At 41.1% G+C, this 21,186-nt stretch overlaps 1 protein-coding gene across 4 annotated transcripts in view; it reads left to right on the forward strand.

Annotated features, from left to right (window-relative positions):
* pde1a (phosphodiesterase 1A, calmodulin-dependent) overlaps nt 1-21,186 on the forward strand; it is a 477,351-nt gene that overhangs the window by 455,526 nt on the left and 639 nt on the right. For all 4 annotated transcript variants that reach the window (XM_039757737.1, XM_039757738.1, XM_039757739.1 and 1 more), the window contains one exon: nt 10,253-10,422. In XM_039757737.1, coding sequence (XP_039613671.1) covers nt 10,253-10,422 — 170 coding nt within the window. The remainder of the gene's footprint in view (nt 1-10,252; nt 10,423-21,186) is intronic.

Consider the following 21,186-nt stretch of genomic DNA (forward strand, 5'->3'; position numbering starts at 1 on the left):
TAACCCAAGGTGGGCCCAACCTTCTAATTATGCAGTCGCTTGAAGTCATATTTACGTTTTGCTTTTTTACCTTCTCCCAACAACATCCATCCATTATCCAACCCGCTATATCCTAACTACAGGGTCACAGGGGTCTGCTGGAGCCAATATCAGCCAACTCAGGGTGCAAGGCAGGAAACAAACCCCGGGCTGGGTGCCAGCCCACCACAGCCCAACAACATAGATACCCAATTACGTGGATCAATACTCAATGACATTTTTTTAGCTTGCCATTCAGTAAGTTTTAAGGCTTTTGTATTCACTGATGGATCCGTGTACCCTTATGCCCCATTGTAAGCTGCAAGAACAGACAAGGAATTTTTTTTTTCATTTATAAAGAATGAAAACTTGAAAAATACCAAATTCATTCTTTAAGGAAAATTCCAGTTCCAATCTTAAATTGTGGCGCGTTGAGAGCTCTCCTTGTCCTTATGCTCCTCTGCTTTAAACTTGAGGTATCGTGTGCTTGACTTTGTTGAGCTTGTTTTCTTTTGAAACCAAATGTAAGATGTCTCATCAATTGTTGGTGAGTAGGCCTCTGATGGCAATGTCATCTGCAGATATAATGATGGTTGATGGCAACGGATGTTCTATCATGAGATCGCTGGAAAGGGGTGTGTGGCGTGCCTGATATCTCTGCAAAAGGACGAAGGTCCAAGTCTTTAAAGTCCTGGTGCTTCCTGTCTTGCTATATGGTTGCGAGACATGGACGCTATCCAGTGACCTGAGACGAAGACTGGACTCCTTTGGTACTGTCTCTTTGGAGAATCCTTAGGTCCCACTGGTTTGACTTTGTGTTGCTCAGGGAGTCCCGAATGAGGCACATGACCTGCATTGTGAGGGAGCGTCAGTTACGGCACTACGGCCATGTGGCGTGTTTCCCCCGAGGGTGATCCAGCTCATAAGATCCTCATTGTTCGGTCCCAAGTGGCTGGACCACACCAAGGGGTCACCCACATAACACCTGTCTGCGGCAGATGGAGGGTCATTTCCGGAGGGTGAGACTGGACCAAGTGTCTGCCTGGCGGGTGGCCAACCGGGATCCCGAGTTGTTTCGCAGTGTAGTAGGTTCGGCAACGCTCTGTACCAGTGCATGCTCCCCAACTTGACTTTTCTTTTGAGGGATTCATTTCGTGGTAGTATTGACCGTAAGAGTTTAACCCTTTGATCCCGTCAGAGCATTTTTTGGGCCAGCTGCATAGTGGTATACACCCAAAAGGCCAGTACACCTATCGATCGTCATAACCTTGATGACATGAATAACAGCCTGCAGACATCTGCTACAGTACGCTACTCTACACTTGAAATCTTGACCTCTGCTTCTATCGAGACATATTCTTGAAAGGCCACTACTCCTCTGTGCTATCATGCTGGCAAGAATATCGGCCTTCTCTGTATTAGATTACACACGTAATATACCGCTGGCTGGTTATGCTGTTACGTTGCTTACACAAACTACACTGCCGCTTTGTTAGGCGCAGGTCACTTTTGGTTTTCTCGGAAGTTCTGAAGAAGATAACACAAAGACTTTCAGTTGTACTTTAGCATAGGATCAACTCACAACAATCAGTGCTTTTGCCCATCTGCTCCACGGGATATTTCTTCCATGAGCTTGCTTTAGGACATCAGTGAACGATGAGACAAGTATACCACCCCAGTCAAACTCCCCGCCTGGCACTGTCCCCAGAGCAGGTTGCACCGTGCCTGCGGAAATTCTTGGCACTTAATGCCAGAAGTGCGAGCCCCATGGATTGGCAATTGACTGCAGGATGCTGAAAATCATGTGAAGTGACTTTCTTCATTGCTTCTGGCACTAACGCCTGTTTTGAAGCACATCTTCTTTGGTTGTTCATTTCTTGCTAAACAATTTTGAGTTGAATTCACTGCGTTAATTAGTCAATTCCTTAAAAGAATATAATTGCATAATTATCTTAGCAAATTACAATAGTTTTGTCAGCTTTTCCAATTGTCCCAGCTGTTCACTATCTGCTGGCTTCTTGGGCTTATAAACACATTTACAAGACAAAAGACGCTGAATGAAGAGATGCGAAGGGATTTAAGGTGGGCCGGGTTTATGAGTTTTTTCGTAGGTTTTGGTAATTCTAGTGTTAAAAGACCCAGCCAATCTCCCTTGATTTATTTTTCTTGCACTTCTCATCATGTGACAAACAAGTTGATTACTGTTGCATAGCAGCAGACAGTGATAAGAGGGGCAAACTGTCAGCAGAAACAGTGGCTGGGGGTCAAGTCTGTGCTATCATGGGAAGAGCAGAACTCACCAAATTCGTTAAATGATGTGGAGCCGACCCGGACACAGACAGGCGGACATGTTGTTAGTCATCACCACACGTTTATTATATACAAATATTTACAAAAGTCAAGTCACTCAGACTCAGTCCAATTAGTGCCCAAACCCCAACACACAGTCCTGGCCACAAAATGCCTCTCTTTGGGCCGCCTCCACTCTCTCTTCTGCCTCATCTTTCTTCCACCCAACTCTAGCCCTGAATGAAGGGAGATGGCCCCATTTAAATATGTCCCGGATGAGCTCCAGGTGTTTCCGACACTCCCCCATTGGCCACGCCCCAGTGTGGCGGAAGTGCCGGCTGTTCTCCCGGCAGCTCACCCGGTGTCCTCTTCAATCTTCCCCCCAGCACTTCCGGGTGTGGTGGAAGTGCTGAGGTAACAGGTCCCCAAGGCATTGGGGCGCCTCCTGGCGGTGACCACGGGCCCCTGCAGGCTGGGGTTTTCCATGCCATCAACCCGTGGCCCCCAAAGCAACCAGGGCGGCGGCCGCCACGTGATCCAGGATGGGCGCAGACCCACATCCGGTCCCGGCCGGGTCGTTGCCCCTGGCATCCCTGACAATGGATTGGCCAGTTCTTGTACCCTAAAAATCACACACACAGACCCCAGCCACAAAAGCACTGATTACGAGTGATGCTTGTACAGCCAATTACTCCTCAGGACTCCACAGAGCTTTTGTGTAAACACCACACAGGTGCCCCTAAATCTAGGCATAAGGCTACCTTATTCCCGAGACTAAGCAAGACTCATTAATGTCCCAGGATATAACCTCGACCTAACGCTTGATACACATTGATGCCTGACCATAGTTTCTCCATAGTTAATTTAGATTGACAATTGCATTCAATTGGAAGGTTTCATGTACGACAAAAAGGATGATTATCACCTGTGATTCAACAAGGGTGGGTGACAGTCGGGGACAAGTCTGGGGTGTGAAGACAAACAAAAGAAAAATTGGGTAGTGAGGAAAAAAAAAAGTTTAAGAAACACTGACCTAGGCACATGGAGGCAAATTTTACAGCAACACAATACACCTGCGGTTTTTCATTCAAGACTGTGTGATACATAATTTTACTGATGCCGACTTCTTCAGCAACTTCACTGACAGGCGATGATTTTCACAGCACTTTTTCAACGTCATCGCCATCGATTTTTCAGATTGTCTGCCCACTTTGAAATGTTAGTACCATTTGTAACGTGTGTGGTGATTTGTAATGGTAGTAACATTTGTAACCTGATTTCAGAAGATGAGGGACTTGCCATGAATGTTTGTGTACATCTGGGACTGAAAGATCAGGGGGTTGGGCTCCAGTGATCAGGGGCTAAATATACCGAAACCCACCATGTCCCAAAACCACTGTCTGTTTTTAAACCTACACTGTGTTTATATCAGTCAGGTCAGCGGCGCCTTTCCTGAAGCATTAATTAGTTAAAACACTGCAAGTTGATAACGTCAGTCTTTTACAATAATAATCTGCTGATAATCTTCTTCAATCAGTTCAGTCTTATTTATGCTTACATAATTACTTTCCACTTCATATATTTCCAGAGAAATTACTTCTTTTGTTCTCAATTAGTTAACTTACCTAAAGCCCCAGGAGAGGGTGCTGCCGAGTGAGCTATTGGCAACCGCACGCTGTGCCCGGTGTTTGACTTACTGACATTTGCCATTCAGGTGGCTGTCAGATGAATAAAAGAGGAAAATCTACAAAACATACAAGTTCAAGCAACCGTTCTTAAGGATCGAACAGAAACAGTAAACTTACTCCTAGCTGAAATTGCACCGAACATTTCTCCATTTTAGGGTGGACAAGTTTGCAGATTCACCAATGATTTTCAATGGGAAAACGTGAAATGTCAAAATTTTGTACGCTTCAATCTGTTTGAGATATCTGGATGAACATCGAATAGTCGTGATGAATATTTTTGACGGAAAAATACACCACATCTTGACAAAACGGGTACGCGGGAAGGCTGAGCTGTTCCAACAGACATGGGCTCTTGTAATTGGTGCTTTGCACATTATATGCAAATGTGTCTAATAAAGAAATAAAGGGCAGTGATATTAAGTCAATGTATAGCCCAGACTCCATCGGGTTGTCAGTAAAGGGGCGAGGACAACTGTGCTTGAAGATCGGCACTTGCTCGGTAAATCAAATTTTTCAGTCGTGTAATTTGACCCGGTGCAGCGATGAGATCAGTGACTGTGATCGGTAAACCTCACATACCGTGCAACAAAAAGTCATGTAATGTGACATTGGCTTTAGTCCTTGTATTTGTATAATATTTTGATTTGTATGTTATTTTGTACTATGTGAAGTGTCTATGCATTAGTTTTCTGTTTTTATATACAGTACCCTGCTTCCTGTATGTGCAGCTCAAGGAGGCGGGGCCACCTTATGATGCAGTGGGGTGACTGTCTGACCCCAGCTATAAAAAATGAGAAACAGCTGAGCTCACTACAGGTGGCTTTCATTTCTGTTCTTGATTTTTTACTTCTGTTTATTTGCTGAATGTTTTAGCTTTTGACCCCCTGCATTTATTTATTTATTTAGTAATTATTTAGATTTGTTTACTTTAACCTCCTTGACATTAACCCCTAGCATGATTCAGGCTCAGAATTCTCAAAATACAGTTATTCCCTGATCATTCTCGGGGTGACATATAATGATCTGCTTTACAGTTTTAAGCCCAAATAAGCAGGACAGTATTCCACTGCCATCTACTGGATGAAGTAACATCATGCTGCTAAAAAAAATCATGAATTATTTGTCACTCTAAGGCACGGGTGTCAAACTCCGGTCCGGGAGGGGCCGCAGTGGCTGCAGGTTTTCATTCTAACCATCTTCTTAATTAGTGACCTGTTTATGCTGCTAATTAAGCATTTTCCTTTAGTTTTAATTAACTTGACTCTGACCCCTTAGTTGTGTATTTTTCCTTAATTAGCAGCCAAACAATAATGAGACACAAAACGAGCCACCACATGACCAGCTCAGCTGTTCCCATTACACAATATCTGAAAATAAAGAAAGGTGAAGGCCTCACTAAGGTTGATCTCTCGGGTCACCAAACCATCATAATGGTGTTCTTAGAAAAAAGAACAGAAAATTGACAGTTTTGGAAATGTCTGTTTTGGCAGAATGAGAGCAGCAACAAACCACGGAATGAAATAACAAGAATAATTAACAGCAAGAATTGGCTTCTCATTAAGAAACCTTGTTGGAGTGAATTTGGTTGGAGTTTGATGCCCCGATTTAGCTGGTCATCCGTTGGCTCGTTTCGCATCTCATTTTTGTTTGGCTGCCATTTCATGAAGAAATGAATCAATTCAAAAGGACTGAATCCTTAAAAACAGGGCTATTGAAATAAAGGGAAAAGGAGTTCATTAGCAGTGCAAACTGCTCGCTGATTAGAAAAAGGGTTAGAATGAAAACCTGCAGCCACTGCGGCCCTCCAGGACCAGAGTTTGACACCCCTGCTCTAAGGTAACTCATCTATATTCATAAGTGGGGTGAAGCAGTCAACCAAAACACAATGACATGTAAACGAGAAGCTGTAGAGACAGTTTCAGAACAAACTAAAATTGAACCGTTAACTTCAATCAAGCAATAGATAGTGATGACAATGTGAATTGGTTATCAAATGTTGAGATGGATGGTGAAACTGTTGCATGCGGCACTGTATGACCAAAACAGCATCATATGCCTGAGGAATCTGGTTGTACGGATTTTAGAGCCATTGTGAATAGTTATTATGATGAATTGAACATACAGAGTATCAGGATTAAATTAAAGTGAAGTTATAAAAAGGCCATGTTAAAGTAATGTGTTTTCAGCAGTGTTTTAAACTGCTCTACCGTATCAGCCTGGCGAATTCCTATTGTCAGGCTATTCCAGATTTTAGGTGCATAACAGCAGAAGGCCGCCTCACCATTTCTTTTAAGTTTAGCTTTTGGAATTATAAGGAGACACTCATTTGAGGATCTAAGGTTACGATTTGGAATATAACATGTCAGGCATTCCGATATATAAGATGGAGCGAGATTATTTAAGGCTTTATAAACCATAAGCAGTATTTTAAAGTCAATCCTGAATGACACAGGCAACCAGTGTAGTGACATCAAAACTGGAGAAATGTGTTCAGATTTTCTTTTCCCAGTTAGGATTCTAGCAGCTGCATTCTGCACTCGTTGCAAATGATTTATGTCTTTTTTGGGTAGTCCTGAGAGGAGTGCGTTACAGTAATCTAGTCTACTGAAAACAAAAGCGTGAATTAATTTCTCAGCATCTTTCAATGATATAAGAGGTCTAACTTTACTTATGTTTCTTAAGTGAAAAAATGCTGTCCTAGTGGTCTGATGAATATGCGATTTAAAATTCAGATTACAGTCAAGTTACCCCTAAGTTTTTTACTTCCGTCTTAACTTTTAATCCTAATGCATCAAGTTTATTTCTGATAACCTCATTGAATCCATTATTGCCAATTACTAAAATTTCAGTTTCTCTTTATTTAGTTTGAGAAAATTACTATTCATCCATTCAGAAATACCAGTAAGACATTGTGTTAGTGAATCGAGAGAGTCGGGGTCATCAGGTGCTATTGATAAGTACAGCTGTGTGTCATCAGCATAGCTGTGGTAACTCACGTTGTGCCCTGAGATAATCTGACCTAACGGAAGCATGTAGATTGAGAAGAGCAGCAGACCCAGGATAGAGCCTTGTGGAACACCATATCGGATATCATGTGTCTTTGAGATTTGATTACCACAACTCACAAAGAATTTTCTCCCTGCCAGGTAGGATTCAAACCAATTTAAGACACTGCCAGAGAGGCCCACCCATTGACTAAGGCGATTTCTAAGAATATTGTGATCAATGGTGTCAAATGCAGCACTCAGATCTAAGAGGATGAGAACAGATAAATGGCCTCTGTCTGCATTTACCGCAAGTCATTTACTACTTTAACGAGTGCAGTTTCTGTGCTGTGATTTGTTCTGAAACCCGACTGAAATTTATCAAGAATAGCAGGTTTATTGAGGTGGTCATTTAATTGCAAAATGACTGCCTTCTCTAAAATTTTACTTAAGAAGGGCAGGTTAGAGATGGGTCTAAAATTTTCAAAGGCAGAGGGGTCAAGATTATTTTTCTTGAGCAGGGGTTTAACTACAGCAGTCTTAAGACAGTCTGGAAAGACCCCCGTATCTAATGACGAATTAACTATGTCCAGAATATTGTCAATTAGCACGCCTGATATTTCTTTGAAAAACCTGGTTGGTATTGGATCAAGGACGAGGTGGAGGGTTTCAGTTGAGAGATTATACTATGTAATTCAGGTAAATCTATCCTGGTAAAAGCATTTAATTTGTTTATAATGGAGTACCGGGGCTTTGGAGGTTCTGCAGTGTTGGGGAGATATACTATGTTATCTCTAATATCATTCATTTTTTGATTGAAAAATACAGCAATGTTCTCACAAGTTTCACTGGAAGTATTCAGGGGGCATTCCTTTGTGTTACCTGGTTTAACAGACGATCAATTGTAGAAAATAAGACTCTGGGATTACTAGCATTGTTATTTATAATATTAGAGAAATAGCAGCGCGTCTCAAGACGGACTGTGTTGTTGTATTCTGTTATTTTAGCCTTCAATATCTCATAATGGATAGTTAGTTTAGTTTTTCTCCATTTACGCTCAGCTCTACGACATGTTCTTTTTAAATCAGACACTCTTTGGGTCTTCCATGGAATAACAATACTAGAAGATTTTTTAACTGTCTTTTCAGGTGCAACTATGTCAACAGCAACTCTTACTTTAGAATTAAAGTTTTCCACTTTACTATTTACATTATCCTCGCTATTATAGTTGGCATTATAAACGGACTGATTGCTTAGAATGTTTGTAAGTTTTAAAGCTGCTGATGAGTCAAAGAAGCGTTTTTTAACAAAATGCTTCTCATGAGTGTTTTTTATCTTTATTTCTATATTAAATAGTAGAAGGAAATGGTCTGATAGACCAATATCAATGACCTGCTTTAAATCAACAAAGTCTTGTGTTGTAGTAGCCTGTAATAACACAAGGGGCGCATCGATAGTGCAGATCAGGCACTGACATTCTACCATCTAAAGCTCAATCAACAGAAAAAATGTCTGCACGACAAACACGCGTCTACTGTCCTGATTGTGACATCAGGCTGTGCATTGGTGACAAAACGTGTCACATGAAGGACATGTACTAAGTCTGCATCAACACAGCATGCCTTCCCTACTGCATTTACGGTGATGTTGTGGTACTTACATGTTTCTGCTACACGTAATTGCATTTTTTATGGCTAAAAAAAATCCTCATTTTCCTTGGGATAAACATAACGCTAAGAAGCCTTATGTGTATGCCTTTTGAGGTAAAACTTTTCTTATGTACCTTTTTAATTTTGTAAATAATTCTTTAAATCTGGGGTCTCAAGCAGAGAGTGCTCTTTCTTTCCTGGAATATGTTTCTTGGTGCAGAATTGACAAGAAACAAAATACCAACTCTTTTGTACCCAGGTGGAAAATAATTTACAAGAGAGAGAAATATGGTACAAAAAGAGATATATGTATTCGACTTGCTTCACAAGGTATCATTCATTCCCAGAAATGTAATGTACAGGGTGGTCCAGATCTAATTATGCAGATCCAGATCGTCTGGATGACTTTGATTTATGCAGGGATGATTCCAGTTCGGTGCGAAGACAATTCTTATGTCGTCAGTTCACACACTTCTCGATGGTCTGGGATTTTTCAGGTGATTTTCTATGTAATAAACATAATAAGTTATAGTGTAATGAAAATTGCATAATTAGATCTGGACCACCCTATATAACCCTGTATACATACATATTTAGGCCGTAGAGAAGCATAGGGACATCACAGCCAAGTGGGAGAATACTGACAAATCAAATGTCCCATCCAGAAGCTAGGAATGTCGGTGGCATAGTGACATCTCTGACTTTGCACTGGATACTTGTCATTATAATAACATATTGGTGGAATTCATGTCAGAACTGGCTGGTTATTAATACCTTCACAAACTCTGGGTTTTGTAACCATATTGGTCAAGCTCCCCAAAACAACCTGCTTGTGTCCTTCACCTTTTTTTCCGCTCTCCCTAACCTGACTTACTGCTGTCATTTGTCCGTCTCCCTGGCAGTCTCTGGTTCTCTCAGCTGAATTTCATGGATTTGTGAAATACATTTTACATATTACTTTGTCACAAATAATCTTCTCACTACATCTGGGTCTCATTTTTTTTTTGTTGTTGTAACCCAATCTTGTCCCTTTTAGTGTTTTTGAGACCCATTCCTTCTTGGATACCCAGACGATAGCACGCTCCCTCTTTGTAAATCGTCTAATATCGTCAAAGCCTTCGTCTTGGAGATTTATAGATGATCATTAAAAGTCAGGAGGGCAATAAAAGATGGTCATCAGTGCATTGTCAATTGCTTAAACAAACCCACCAAGACTTACTGCGGCCCACTTTGCAAACCATCCACAACCCATTACAATTAATCACCACGGAAACCCGCGAGCAATTTAAGAAACCCTTCGTTAAATGAAAGGGAACTTTATTTTTTGTAATTTGGACCAGAGGATTACTGCTTCCCACTTCTCCTTTTGGGGACAGTATTGACATTTTGCTCATTTAAAGGCCTTAGCCCTGTTTTTGGGCCTGCATATTCAGTCTGGGGTGAGGCCCACAGCAGATCTGACCTTTAGTGTTTTTTTCTTATGTTTTGGATACCTGCTCCGCTTTATTTGTGCTTCGTTCAGATATGTTTTAGTTGTCCACTCATTCCTCCATTTTCAAATCCATTGGTCTTTTTCAGGGCTGCAGAGAGCACGATGTAACTTGCACCTTTTCTTTCTCACCAGCATAAACAGCAGTGCAGGAGCAGTAGTGGAGTCTGTGCAGAGGAACACCGTAGATCAAGGATCTTCCATTGACTATTCCCTAACCAACATCAACCTGGAGCGTTTCAAGACAGACTTGATGAACATCATTCAACAGAACAAGGAGAGATGGAAGGATCTGGCTGTCCAAGGTATGCAAAGAAGAGAATGCTGATCATTTTGTCAACTGTTTCCCTTTAGAGATATCGTCAGGAGTACACAAAGTCAGTCTTTAATAATAAAGCACACAGAGTCTGTGATTTCTAATCAGAAATTTCTTTCTTATGGATGCACTGTGTTAACTCAAAACCAAGCTGCCCAGATCAGGCTGAGCACGCAGTAAGAGTCCTTATTAGGGAGGTGTGGTTTAAGTGGGTCTGCCTCTTAAGGTATAACCCCGCCTACTGGCATCATTATAGTTCATACACACAAATGCTGTGTCCATACAACTGTGTTTTCATTTATAAACATTTTCAAATCATTCAATCTTAGATAGATAGATAGATATGAAAGGCACTATATAATAGATAGATGGATAGATAAGAAAGGCACTATATTAAATGATATAGATAGATAAGAAAGGCACTAATAGATAGACAGATATAAAAGGTACTATATTAAATGATATAGATAGATATGAAAGGCACTGATAGATAGATAGAAAAGGAGCTATATTAAATGATATAACAACAACAACATTTATTTATATAGCACATTTTCATACAAACAGTAGCTCAAAGTGCTTTACATAATAAAGAATAGAAAAATAAGACAATAAGAAAAGAAAATAAGTCAACATTAATTAGCATAGAATAAGAGTAAGGTCCAATGGCCAGGGTGGACAGAAAAAACAAAAAAAAACTCCAGACGGCTGGAGAAAAAAATAAAATCTGTAGGGATTCCAGACCATTAGACTGCGCAGTCCCCTCTGGTAGTGAAAAAGCATGCTACTAGTTATGCAAGCAGTGCAACAAAACTAACACACTCTTCTGTCCATACCCCAGAGACTTTCACTGAATGTAGCCAATGGTTTTAAGTGTGCCACTGTGATCTGTAAAACATTTTATTAAAAAAAGGTATTTGCCGAAGCCACACAAACCAGACGACAGGGTGAACCTGACAGGGAAATGACACAAACCTCAGATAACACAGGCAGGCTATTTAAAAGTACTTATGTGCTCTGATCAATATATGGCCAGGGCCACTAACTGTAAAAGTGATTAGGGAAGGTGCACATGGTGCTATGTGGGTCTGAAAAGAGCACAGATCAGATGTCAGTTGCCCATATCTGGCAAGGTTTAAAAAAAAAATATATAGATAGATATGACAGGCACTATATGATAGATAGATAGACAAATAGATAGATAGATATGAAAGGCACTATATTAAATGATATAGATAGATATGAAAGGCACTATATGATAGATAGATAGATAGATAGATAGATAGATAGATAGATAGATAGATAGATAGATAGATAGATAGATAGATGTGCCTTTCTAAAGGAATCTGCAGGTTTTGTTTGCCAGGTCAGCAGACTCCTTAGGAAACCTTAAGCTTTGACAACATTGCCATCTACTGTTCTCCTGTGGTAGTACTGTATTAGTACACGGCACAAGCAGAATGCATCTTCTTGCACTCTGCCTCCACGTTGCAGATTTATTTCCCAGCCCTTCATTTCATCTGTGTTTGTTTTTTGTGCAGATACTCCAGTTTCCACATCTTAAAGTTTGGTTAATAAGTAACTGTTAAAGAACACAGTGTGACTAAGAGTGGTTGTGTGCCCCAGAGGGCCTGCGTTTGTGCACAGCGTAGGTTCTCCAGATAAAAGCACTGGCTTCTTGTGACTTTTTGTTTATGTCATATGATGACAAAAGTTTGATTTTGATGAAAAAGTGAACGTTTTTGGTGGTAACTTTTAATTAGATATGGACATATAAGGTCGAGTGTGGGGTTTTGAAATTGTGTTTATAGTTTTGGGTAAAGGGAGGATTATTTAATGAATGTTGTCTTAACTATTCAAAAAAAAAACTGTAATAAAGGTTACTAAAAGAAATGATGCCAGGACACTGTGGGAAACACTCGACTGTGCCAACTTTTTTTGGAGTGTGTTGCAGTCCTCAGGTTTGACATGAGTGTGTATTTTCTAAAAGGCAACTAAATAAATTTACAAGGTAAAACATCAAATAGTGTGCTGTTGTAGTGTTCTTAAATGTAATGCAGGGTGAAGAGAATTTACAAATCAGTCCTTTTTATTTTTAATAGCATTTTTCCATCCTGTCCTGACTTTTTTGGAATTGTGAGAGAGGAGAGGCTAGCTGTTTACAGAGCTCAAGGGTTGCAGTGATATGGAGAATAATATGAAATACACTATACATCATTTACAGTCCAGTTGCTGCCTTTGTGCTTGTTCTTCCGGTGTTTGTGTACATTCTTGTCTGATTCTCATCCCAAAGACTTACAGGCTGAGGCTAAATGGCTTTGTGTGAGTGCGAGTTTGTTCTTCAGTGGACAGACGCCCCGTCCAGGGTGGGTCCACACTGTGCACACAGTATGACCTGAATGTCCACTGATTCCACATGAGGCACTGAGCCCAACAAAGCTCACCTGTCCTGTCCACTTAATTCCTGCAAAACAACATCAAGTTGTGTTTTGAAGGCCTCTAAAGGCCTACTGTCTACTATACTACTTGGTCACTTATTCTGTGTGTCTCTAGTTGTTTTCCTAATGTTTGTGCGAAATTTACAGTTTCCGACTGTGTCCCCATTTCTTGATGAGCTCATTTTAAAGTCATCATCTCGATCCACTGCACTAATTCCCTTCATCATTTTAAACACTTCAATAATGTCTTGTCTTAATCTTCTTTTGCTTAAACTGTAAAGGCTCAGCTCTTTGAATCTTTCATTATAACTCATCCCCTGAAGTCCTGGAATCAGTCAAGTAATTATACAGTGAGCATCATTTTTCAAAATGTACAGTATCGAGATTAGAAAGTGTATAATATCCCCCGATGTCTTAACTAAATTGCCCATTAGGGCTCATTTATTCTTCACGCTCAGAACGCGGATGCGCACGCATCATGGCTGCCACGCTTTCTCAACGTTCATTTGACGCTCCTCTGAGCAGGTCCTCATAAATTAACGTGACACGTGCTCGAGTTGCAATCCCAGCAAAAAGTCAGGTGGTGCAGTGTGACAAAGGTCGGAACGTGACGTCAGAGTCTCCGTTTACTATCGACATGTGACAGAAAGCCGCTTTGAGGATCCTACGGGATCGATGTGTGCGCTTCAATGTTTGATGAATGGTTCGATGTGGTGAAGCAAAATGCCAACATACCGATACATTCGTGGTGCTTTTATATTCAAGCGTGACATTTTCCCCATCGTAATGACACGATATATTTTAAAAGTCTCACCTACCATCTTCTGTGTCGTCTTTTTTTCTGGGGCTTCCTCCTGAAGCAGCAGTGCAAACAGCAATAGATGACCACACAGAACACATTAAATGTCTGATATTCCAGCCCTCTGCACATTTAGAACCCTTAGATTTATACTTGATATCACTTTCATGATGAAATGCATTACAGTATGTATGTATTAACTTTATTTAAATAATGAATGCTGTTAATAATTACACATATGGGGGTGACACGGTGGCAGAGCGGTAGCACTGCTGTCTCACTAGGAGTCACGTCGCTGGTATTCCCTGCCTGGAGTGTACATGTTTTCCTGCTGGGTTTCCACCGTGTGCTCCGGTTTCCTTCCAAAATTATGCAGATTTGGTGACGTTAAAATGACTCCAGTGTATGTGAGTGTCTGCTTGTATTCACCTTGCAATGAGCTGATGCCCCGTCTAAGGGTACATCAACAAAAGGACACAATCAGAGTGGAGCAGATGATATTATTGATGTGGAATTTCAGATGGCATTTAATAAGGCACCACATGAGAGTGTGGGCATCAAACTAAAAGACATGGCAGTTCAGGGTGTGGTGTGTAGGCGGGTGCAGAATTGGTTCAGACACAGGAAGGAGAGAGTGATGGTGTGAGGATCCTCATCCGAATTGACTGATGTTAAGAGTGGTGTCCAGCACGGGGCAGTGCTGGGGCTGCTGCTATTTTTCACTCTTTTAGGGTGGGATGGCAACTAATGTTGACACAATGGCTTGAGAGCTATAAAAGCTGCAAACGCTGATAAAACTCACCATCATGTTACAGGTAGACCTTCTTTGCTAGGAGGAGTGTTAGACTCGTTGACTTGACATCGAATCCCTGCATGTGTGTGAGTAGCACAGAGTAAACAACGTCTAGAATGGCATCGACATCTGGTGAGAAAGCGAAGTAAATGTGCAAAGCAAAATACTCTGTGCGTATTATTTATTTATTTATTTAAGTATTATTGCTGAATCGGACTCTGACTTATAAAAATTCGATTTTGATGCAAGTGATCTGGAGGCTGAAAACCAAAGTCAGGTATCTCTGTCAGCTGATCGGTCCCCAGTTGATCGCAGTGCTGAGCATGCTCGTGTCACTGAAGTACCTACAGCAACATTTGCCCTGGGAGGAATACAGAGACACACAGATCCATAGGAGGTAAGCTACCTACTGGACTTCATCAAACATGGACACTATGGATTACCAGCCACTTGACTAATTCACTTTTTTCTAAAAATTGCCTTCAGCTTATGAGTAATGACACAAACATGTATGCAATAATAAGTATGTGAACATAAAACAGAGTGACATTTGTCATAAATAAATATTTTATGTTTTTATGTGCTTTTTAGAAAACTGAGTTTTTTGGAAAAAATATCCTGCCCTGAGACAAAGGGTACAAATATAATTAGCCCTAAAAGAGTTCATATACTGTATATAAATGATTTAGATAGGAATATAAGTAACAAGTTAATTAAGTTTGCAGATGATACGAAGATAGGTGGATTGGCAGATAATCGAGAATCCATTGAATCATCACAGAGGGACTTCGACAGCTGACATACTTGGGCAGATTTGTGGACGGATGAAATTTAATGTTAGTAAATGTAAAATATTACACATAGGAAGTAAAAATGTGAGGTTTGAATACACAATGTGCGGTCTGACAATTGACAGTTGAGAAGGATTTAGGAGTTATAGTGGACCCAACACTATCAACTGGTAGACAGTGTTCAGAAGCCTTTAAGAAGGCTAACAGAGTGTCACGTTATATAGCGCCTTGATGTGTGAAGTACAAGTCACAGGAGGTTCTGCTCAAGCTTTATAACACACTGGTGAGGCCTCATCTGGAGTCCTGTGTGCAGTTTTGGTCTCCAGGCTACAAAAAGGACATAGCCACACAAGAAAAGGTCCAGAGAAGAGTGACTAGACTGATTCCAGGACTTGAATGGCAGAAAGGCTTGGGTGAATTTGTGGCAGATGACAATTAATGTCAGTAAATGTAAAGAATTACTTGTAGAAAGTAAACATTTGAGGCTTGAATACACAATGGGAGGTCTGAAAATCGAAGGACTTAGGAGTTGTAGTGGACTTTATCCTATCCAATGCCAGAAAATGTTCAGAAGCCATTAAAAAAGCTAACAGAATGCCAAGTTATATAGCGCCTTGATGTGTGGAGTACAAGTCACAGGAGGTTCTGCTCAAGCTTTATAACACACTGGTGTGGCCTCATCTGGAGTCCTGTGTGCAGTTTGGGTCTCCAGGCTACAAAAAGGACAAAGCAGCACTAGAAAAGGTCCAGAGAAGAGCGACCAGGCTGATTCCAGGACTACAGGGGATGAGTTTGGAGGAAAGATTGATGGAGTTGAGACTTTTAACCATTTAATGTTAGTAAATGTAAAGTATTACACATAGGAAGTAAAAATGTGAGGTTTGAATACACAATGGGCGGTCTGAAAATTGAGAGTCCACCTTATGAGAAGGATTTAGGAGTCGTAGTGGACTCTACGCTATCGACTTCCAGACAAGCCATTAAGAAGGCTCACAGAATGTCAGGTTATATAGCGCCTTGATGTGTGCAGTACAAGTCACAGGAGGTTCTGCTCAAGCTTTATAACACACTGGTGAGGCCTCATCTGGAGTCCTGTGTGCAGTTTTGGTGTCCAGACTATAAAAAGGACATAACAGCACAAGAAAAGGTCCAGAGAAGAGCAACTAGGTTGATTCCAGAACTTGAATGGCAGAAAGGCTTGGGCGAATTTGTGGCAGATGACAATTAATGTCAGTAAATGTAAAGAATTACTTGTAGAAAGTAAACATTTGAGGCTTGAATACACAATGGGAGGTCTGAAAATCGAAGGACTTGTAGTGGACTTTATCCTATCCACTGCCAGAAAGTGTTCAGAAGCCATTAAAAAAGCTAACAGAATGTCAAGTTTTATAGCGCCTTGATGTGTGGAGTACAAGTCACAAAAGGTTCTGCTGAAGCTTTATAACACACTGGTGAGGCCTCATCTGGAGTCCTGTGTGCAGTTTTGGTCTGCAGGCTACAAAAAGGACAAAGCAGCACAAGAAAAAGTCCAGAGATGAGCAACTAGGCTGATTCCAGGGCTACAGGGGATGAGTTATGAGGAAATATTACAAGAGCTGAGCTTTTACTATTTAAGCCAGAGGGGATGAAGAGGAGACACAAATGATTGAAGCATTTATAGTTATGAAAAGAATTAGTCCAGTGGATTGAGATTGCTATTTTTCTTTACACAGAGAATCACAGACACATGAAATAAGTGATCAAGTAGTGTGGTAGCCAGTAGGACTTTGGGGACTTTCAAAATTCAACTTGATGTTTTTTAGAAGAATTAAGTAGATAGTTCTGGCAAGCTCTGTTGGACTGAAGTTTAGTACTGTGGCCGTGAAGCAGACCAATGCATTCAGATAAATAGTTGGGGTTCCAGCTGGATCAGCCCATTCACTCAAAACAGAAAAGATTACCTTTGGGGCCCAAAAACACAAAAAGAAAATGGTTTCATTCAGCCATAACAATAAGTAGTAGGTTGGAGCTCTGTCCTCACTGAATGACAAGTCAGGATGTGACACCACCTTCCTGGAGGAGCTCCTTTTTATATTGTCTGCACAGGAAGGGGCAGGACCTTCTCAGGGCATTATGGGTGTGTCTAAGTATCATCCTAGTGGGAAAGGAAAAGATGCTGTTAGAATCCGGGCCCCTCTCGCCCCGGGGTGGTACTGCTTACCTCATCAGAGCCCAGAAGATGGTCCACATGCGCAACAGTGCCGATGGCCAGATAACTGTATGCCCATAATGGTTTTCTGTCTAACTATAATCTGAGTGCATTCTTTTGTCACACAGGGATAATGATGAACATTAAGAACATTCCATTAACTTGTTAGCTTTAACACTCCAACATAACTTGTTTTTGTGTAGCGCTTTTTAACTCTTTGAGGGCTGAATATTTTTTCCAAAAAAAGTTTTCTGAAAAGAACACAAAGCAATGGTTTCACACAGAACTCAACATAAAATATCTGTCCAGTTTGCCAGGAATGTGCAGCAGGGTGGCTGCCAGGCTGTCTTTGCATGGTGGTGGGGCAGGGGCAACACCGGCGGTCAGAGTGCATCACAATCTGGTTTGTACCTCTTGTCACTGTAAGTGGCAGTCCTCAAAGGCGAATGTTGCTGTAGGCACGTCGGCAACACAAACCTGTTCAGCACTATCACTTACATTAGAAATAGGGTCCTTCAAGTCAGTGGCTTCTTCTTCTTCTTTCGGCTGCTCCCATTAGGGGGCACTACAGCAGATCATCTTTTTCCATCTCATCCTGTCCTCTTCATCTTGCTCTGTGACACCCATCACCTGCATGTCCTCTCTCACCACATCCATAAACCTTCTCTTTTTCCTCTTCCCTGGCAGCTCTATCCTTAGCATCCTTCTCCCAATAACCAACGCACTCTCGCCTCTCTGACTTTGTCTCCAAACCGTCCCACCTGAGCTGACCCTCCTGTCCATCCTCGTCACCCCCAATGCAAATCTTAGCATCTTTAACTCTGCCACCTCCAGCTCTGTCTCCTGCTTTCTGGTCAGTGCCGCTGTCTCCAGTCCATATAACATAGCTGGTCTCACCACCGTCCTGTAGACCTTCCCTTTCACTCTTGCTGATACCTGTCTGTCACCAATCACTCCTGACACTCTTCTCCACCCTGCCTGCACTCTCTTCTTCACCTCTCTTCCACAATCTCCATTACTCTGTACTGTTGATCTTAAGTATTTAAAACTCATCCACCTTCACCAACTCTACTCCCTTCATCCTCACCATTCCACTGATCTCCCTATCATTTATACCCATGTATTCTGTCTTGGTGGTCCTACTGACCTTCATTCCTCTCCTCTCTAGAGCAAACCTCCAACTCTCCAGGGTCTCCTCAACCTTACTGCTGCTCGCTAATCATCACCTCCCTTCTTAACTGAGCTTCCCAGCTAAACCCAGCCACTGGGAATGCATAGACCAGTATGTTTCTTCGTGCCAGTCCCAAGCCCGGATAAATGGACTGGGTTGCATTAGGAAGGGCATCTGGTGTAAAATTTTGTTAGATCAATAGGCAGAGAAGTCAGAGTCCAATTAGGCGGTAATATGCAAAACGTCATCCACGGAGTATTCTGCGTTACTCATTCACTTTGATCTCTCACCAGATATCGACCCAATTTTTGCCGTTGTTTGTTTCTCATTATTCATGCTAGAACAGGGAACTCTGAGTCAAATCAATGAAGCTAACTTTCCTTCTAAAAAAGAGAGCCCAACTAAAACATAACACCGGGTTTTGACTCCCTTTCTCGTTGATAACCACCATCAACCCCTCCTTTTGACAAAAGTCGATATCCACTCTGAAAGAGTTAATAAATTGCATGTGGGTAAAAGTGAATCTTCCATTATCTATGTCAGGTTTTCTTAAACTTTTTTTTCCCCCGTGACACAGTCTTGCCCTCCTTAGTGTCATCGAGATTCTCTTTGGAGAATAGGTGCCAACAAATTAAGTAGAGCATTGTCTATTGCTTAAACAACCCGCGGCACCCCATTGCAAGACACTCCACAAACCATATGCGACCCATTCCCGTTAAACACTATGGGCAACCCAATGTTAGCAACGTGAACCAAACTTTGTGAAAGCCACAGTCTGTTCAACAGTATTGACCTAAAAGGTATGGCTTATACCATCCTGAAATCTGTGTGTTTAATGTAAGGAGGGTCCCAGGACAGACCCCTGTGGGACTTCACTTAATGACCACATCCTCCTCTTCTCTGGACTCTTTGTCTCCTGCATGGTTAACCAATGTGAGCTCCAGTTTTTTAGGTGGCCTCTGATGCCTACATCTTCATGTTTCAAATTTAATCGTCGGTGTGGGACAACAGAGTCGAAGACTTTGTGAAAGTCAAACTCAATTCTTTTGTTTTCTTCAACTATCCTAAAATTGGTTTGGCATAATCTTCCACTCATAAACTACCTGCTGGCTGTTATTTCATATCTTATCTTCATATTGGTACTTTTCTAATTACGAAATATAGGGAAAGTATTGTAATCGTCCAAAAATTTGATCTCAAGACTTTGATGAATCTCAACGTTTTAGACCTTCCCGAGTTCAATTTACTTTCTCATTGGGAATGTACTGTAATCATCCAAAAATTTGACCTCGAGATTTTAATGAATCTCCACGTTTTAGACCACCTTGAGTCCGATTTACCTTCTTGTAGGGAGAGTATTGTAATCGTCCAAAAATTTGACCTTCAGATTTTGATGAATCTCAGCATTTTAGACCTTCCTGAGTTCAATTTACTTTCTCATAGAGAATGTACTGTAATCATCCAAAAATTCAACTTCGAAATTTTAATGAATCTCGACATTTTAGACCTCCCTGAGTCCGATTTATTTTCTCGTAGGGGATGTATTGTAATCATCCAAAAATTTGACCTTCAGATTTTGATGAATCTCAACGTTTTAGACCTCCTTAAGTCCGATTTACTTTCTCGTAGGGAGAGTATTGTAATCATCCAAAAATTTGACCTTCAGATTTTGATGAATCTCAACATTTTAGACCTCCGAGTCTGATTTATTTTCTCTTAGGGAATGTACAGTATTATTATCATTCAAAACTTCAACCTCAAAATTTTGATGAATCTCGACATTTTAGACCTCCCTGAGTCCGATTTACTTTCTCGTAGGGAGAGTATTGTAATCATCCAAAAATTCTACCTCGAGATTTTGATGATTCTCGACATTTTAGACCTCCCTGAGTCCGAAAATACCATTTTTGGAATTATGTCTGTGTGTGTGTGTATAAACACGATAACTTGAGTACGCTTTCACTTAGGTCAACCAAATTTTGCATTCAAGTATTTGGTACAAAAAACGTACAATTCTATCAACTTTTGAGCTCTTTCCTCTAACCGGAAGTGGTACTTTACCTTTTATTCATTCAGCTGCAGAGTCCGATTTATTCAGCTTTACTTTTATAATAATTTTTCAATACATTATTAATTTGATTTGATTTGTTAGTGATGGTTCTTTAATGTACATAATATAAAAATATAATCATTGTCTTGCGGTTTACTTCTCAAATATCCATCCCCGTATCTGAGTATACAAGACAGTCGAGGGGTGACCACTCCGGATTTTTTTATTTATTGGCCAAGTTTGGGCAATTTCGACATTGACGTTCCAATGGGTGTAATTAGGACCCACGCCCACTTAAAATGAGCATGAGAGGTTAGAGTAGAGGACAACTAGGAAACATCAGGAGAGTGAGTATGCATGGAGAGGAAGAGGAGGAGGAGGAAGGGTGGACGGACTCTGTGAGGGAGCAAAGGGTGTCCCCACTGAGCAATTGTGTAGGATAGTCAGGACGGAGAACAAAACCTCCTAGGGACCCAGAAAGTGTTAATGGAATGTATGGGAAGACGATGGTCCAGCTACGTGT

Source organism: Polypterus senegalus, chromosome 6 (assembly GCF_016835505.1).
Source record: "Polypterus senegalus isolate Bchr_013 chromosome 6, ASM1683550v1, whole genome shotgun sequence".
In the NCBI taxonomy this organism is placed as follows: Eukaryota; Metazoa; Chordata; class Cladistia; order Polypteriformes; family Polypteridae; genus Polypterus; species Polypterus senegalus.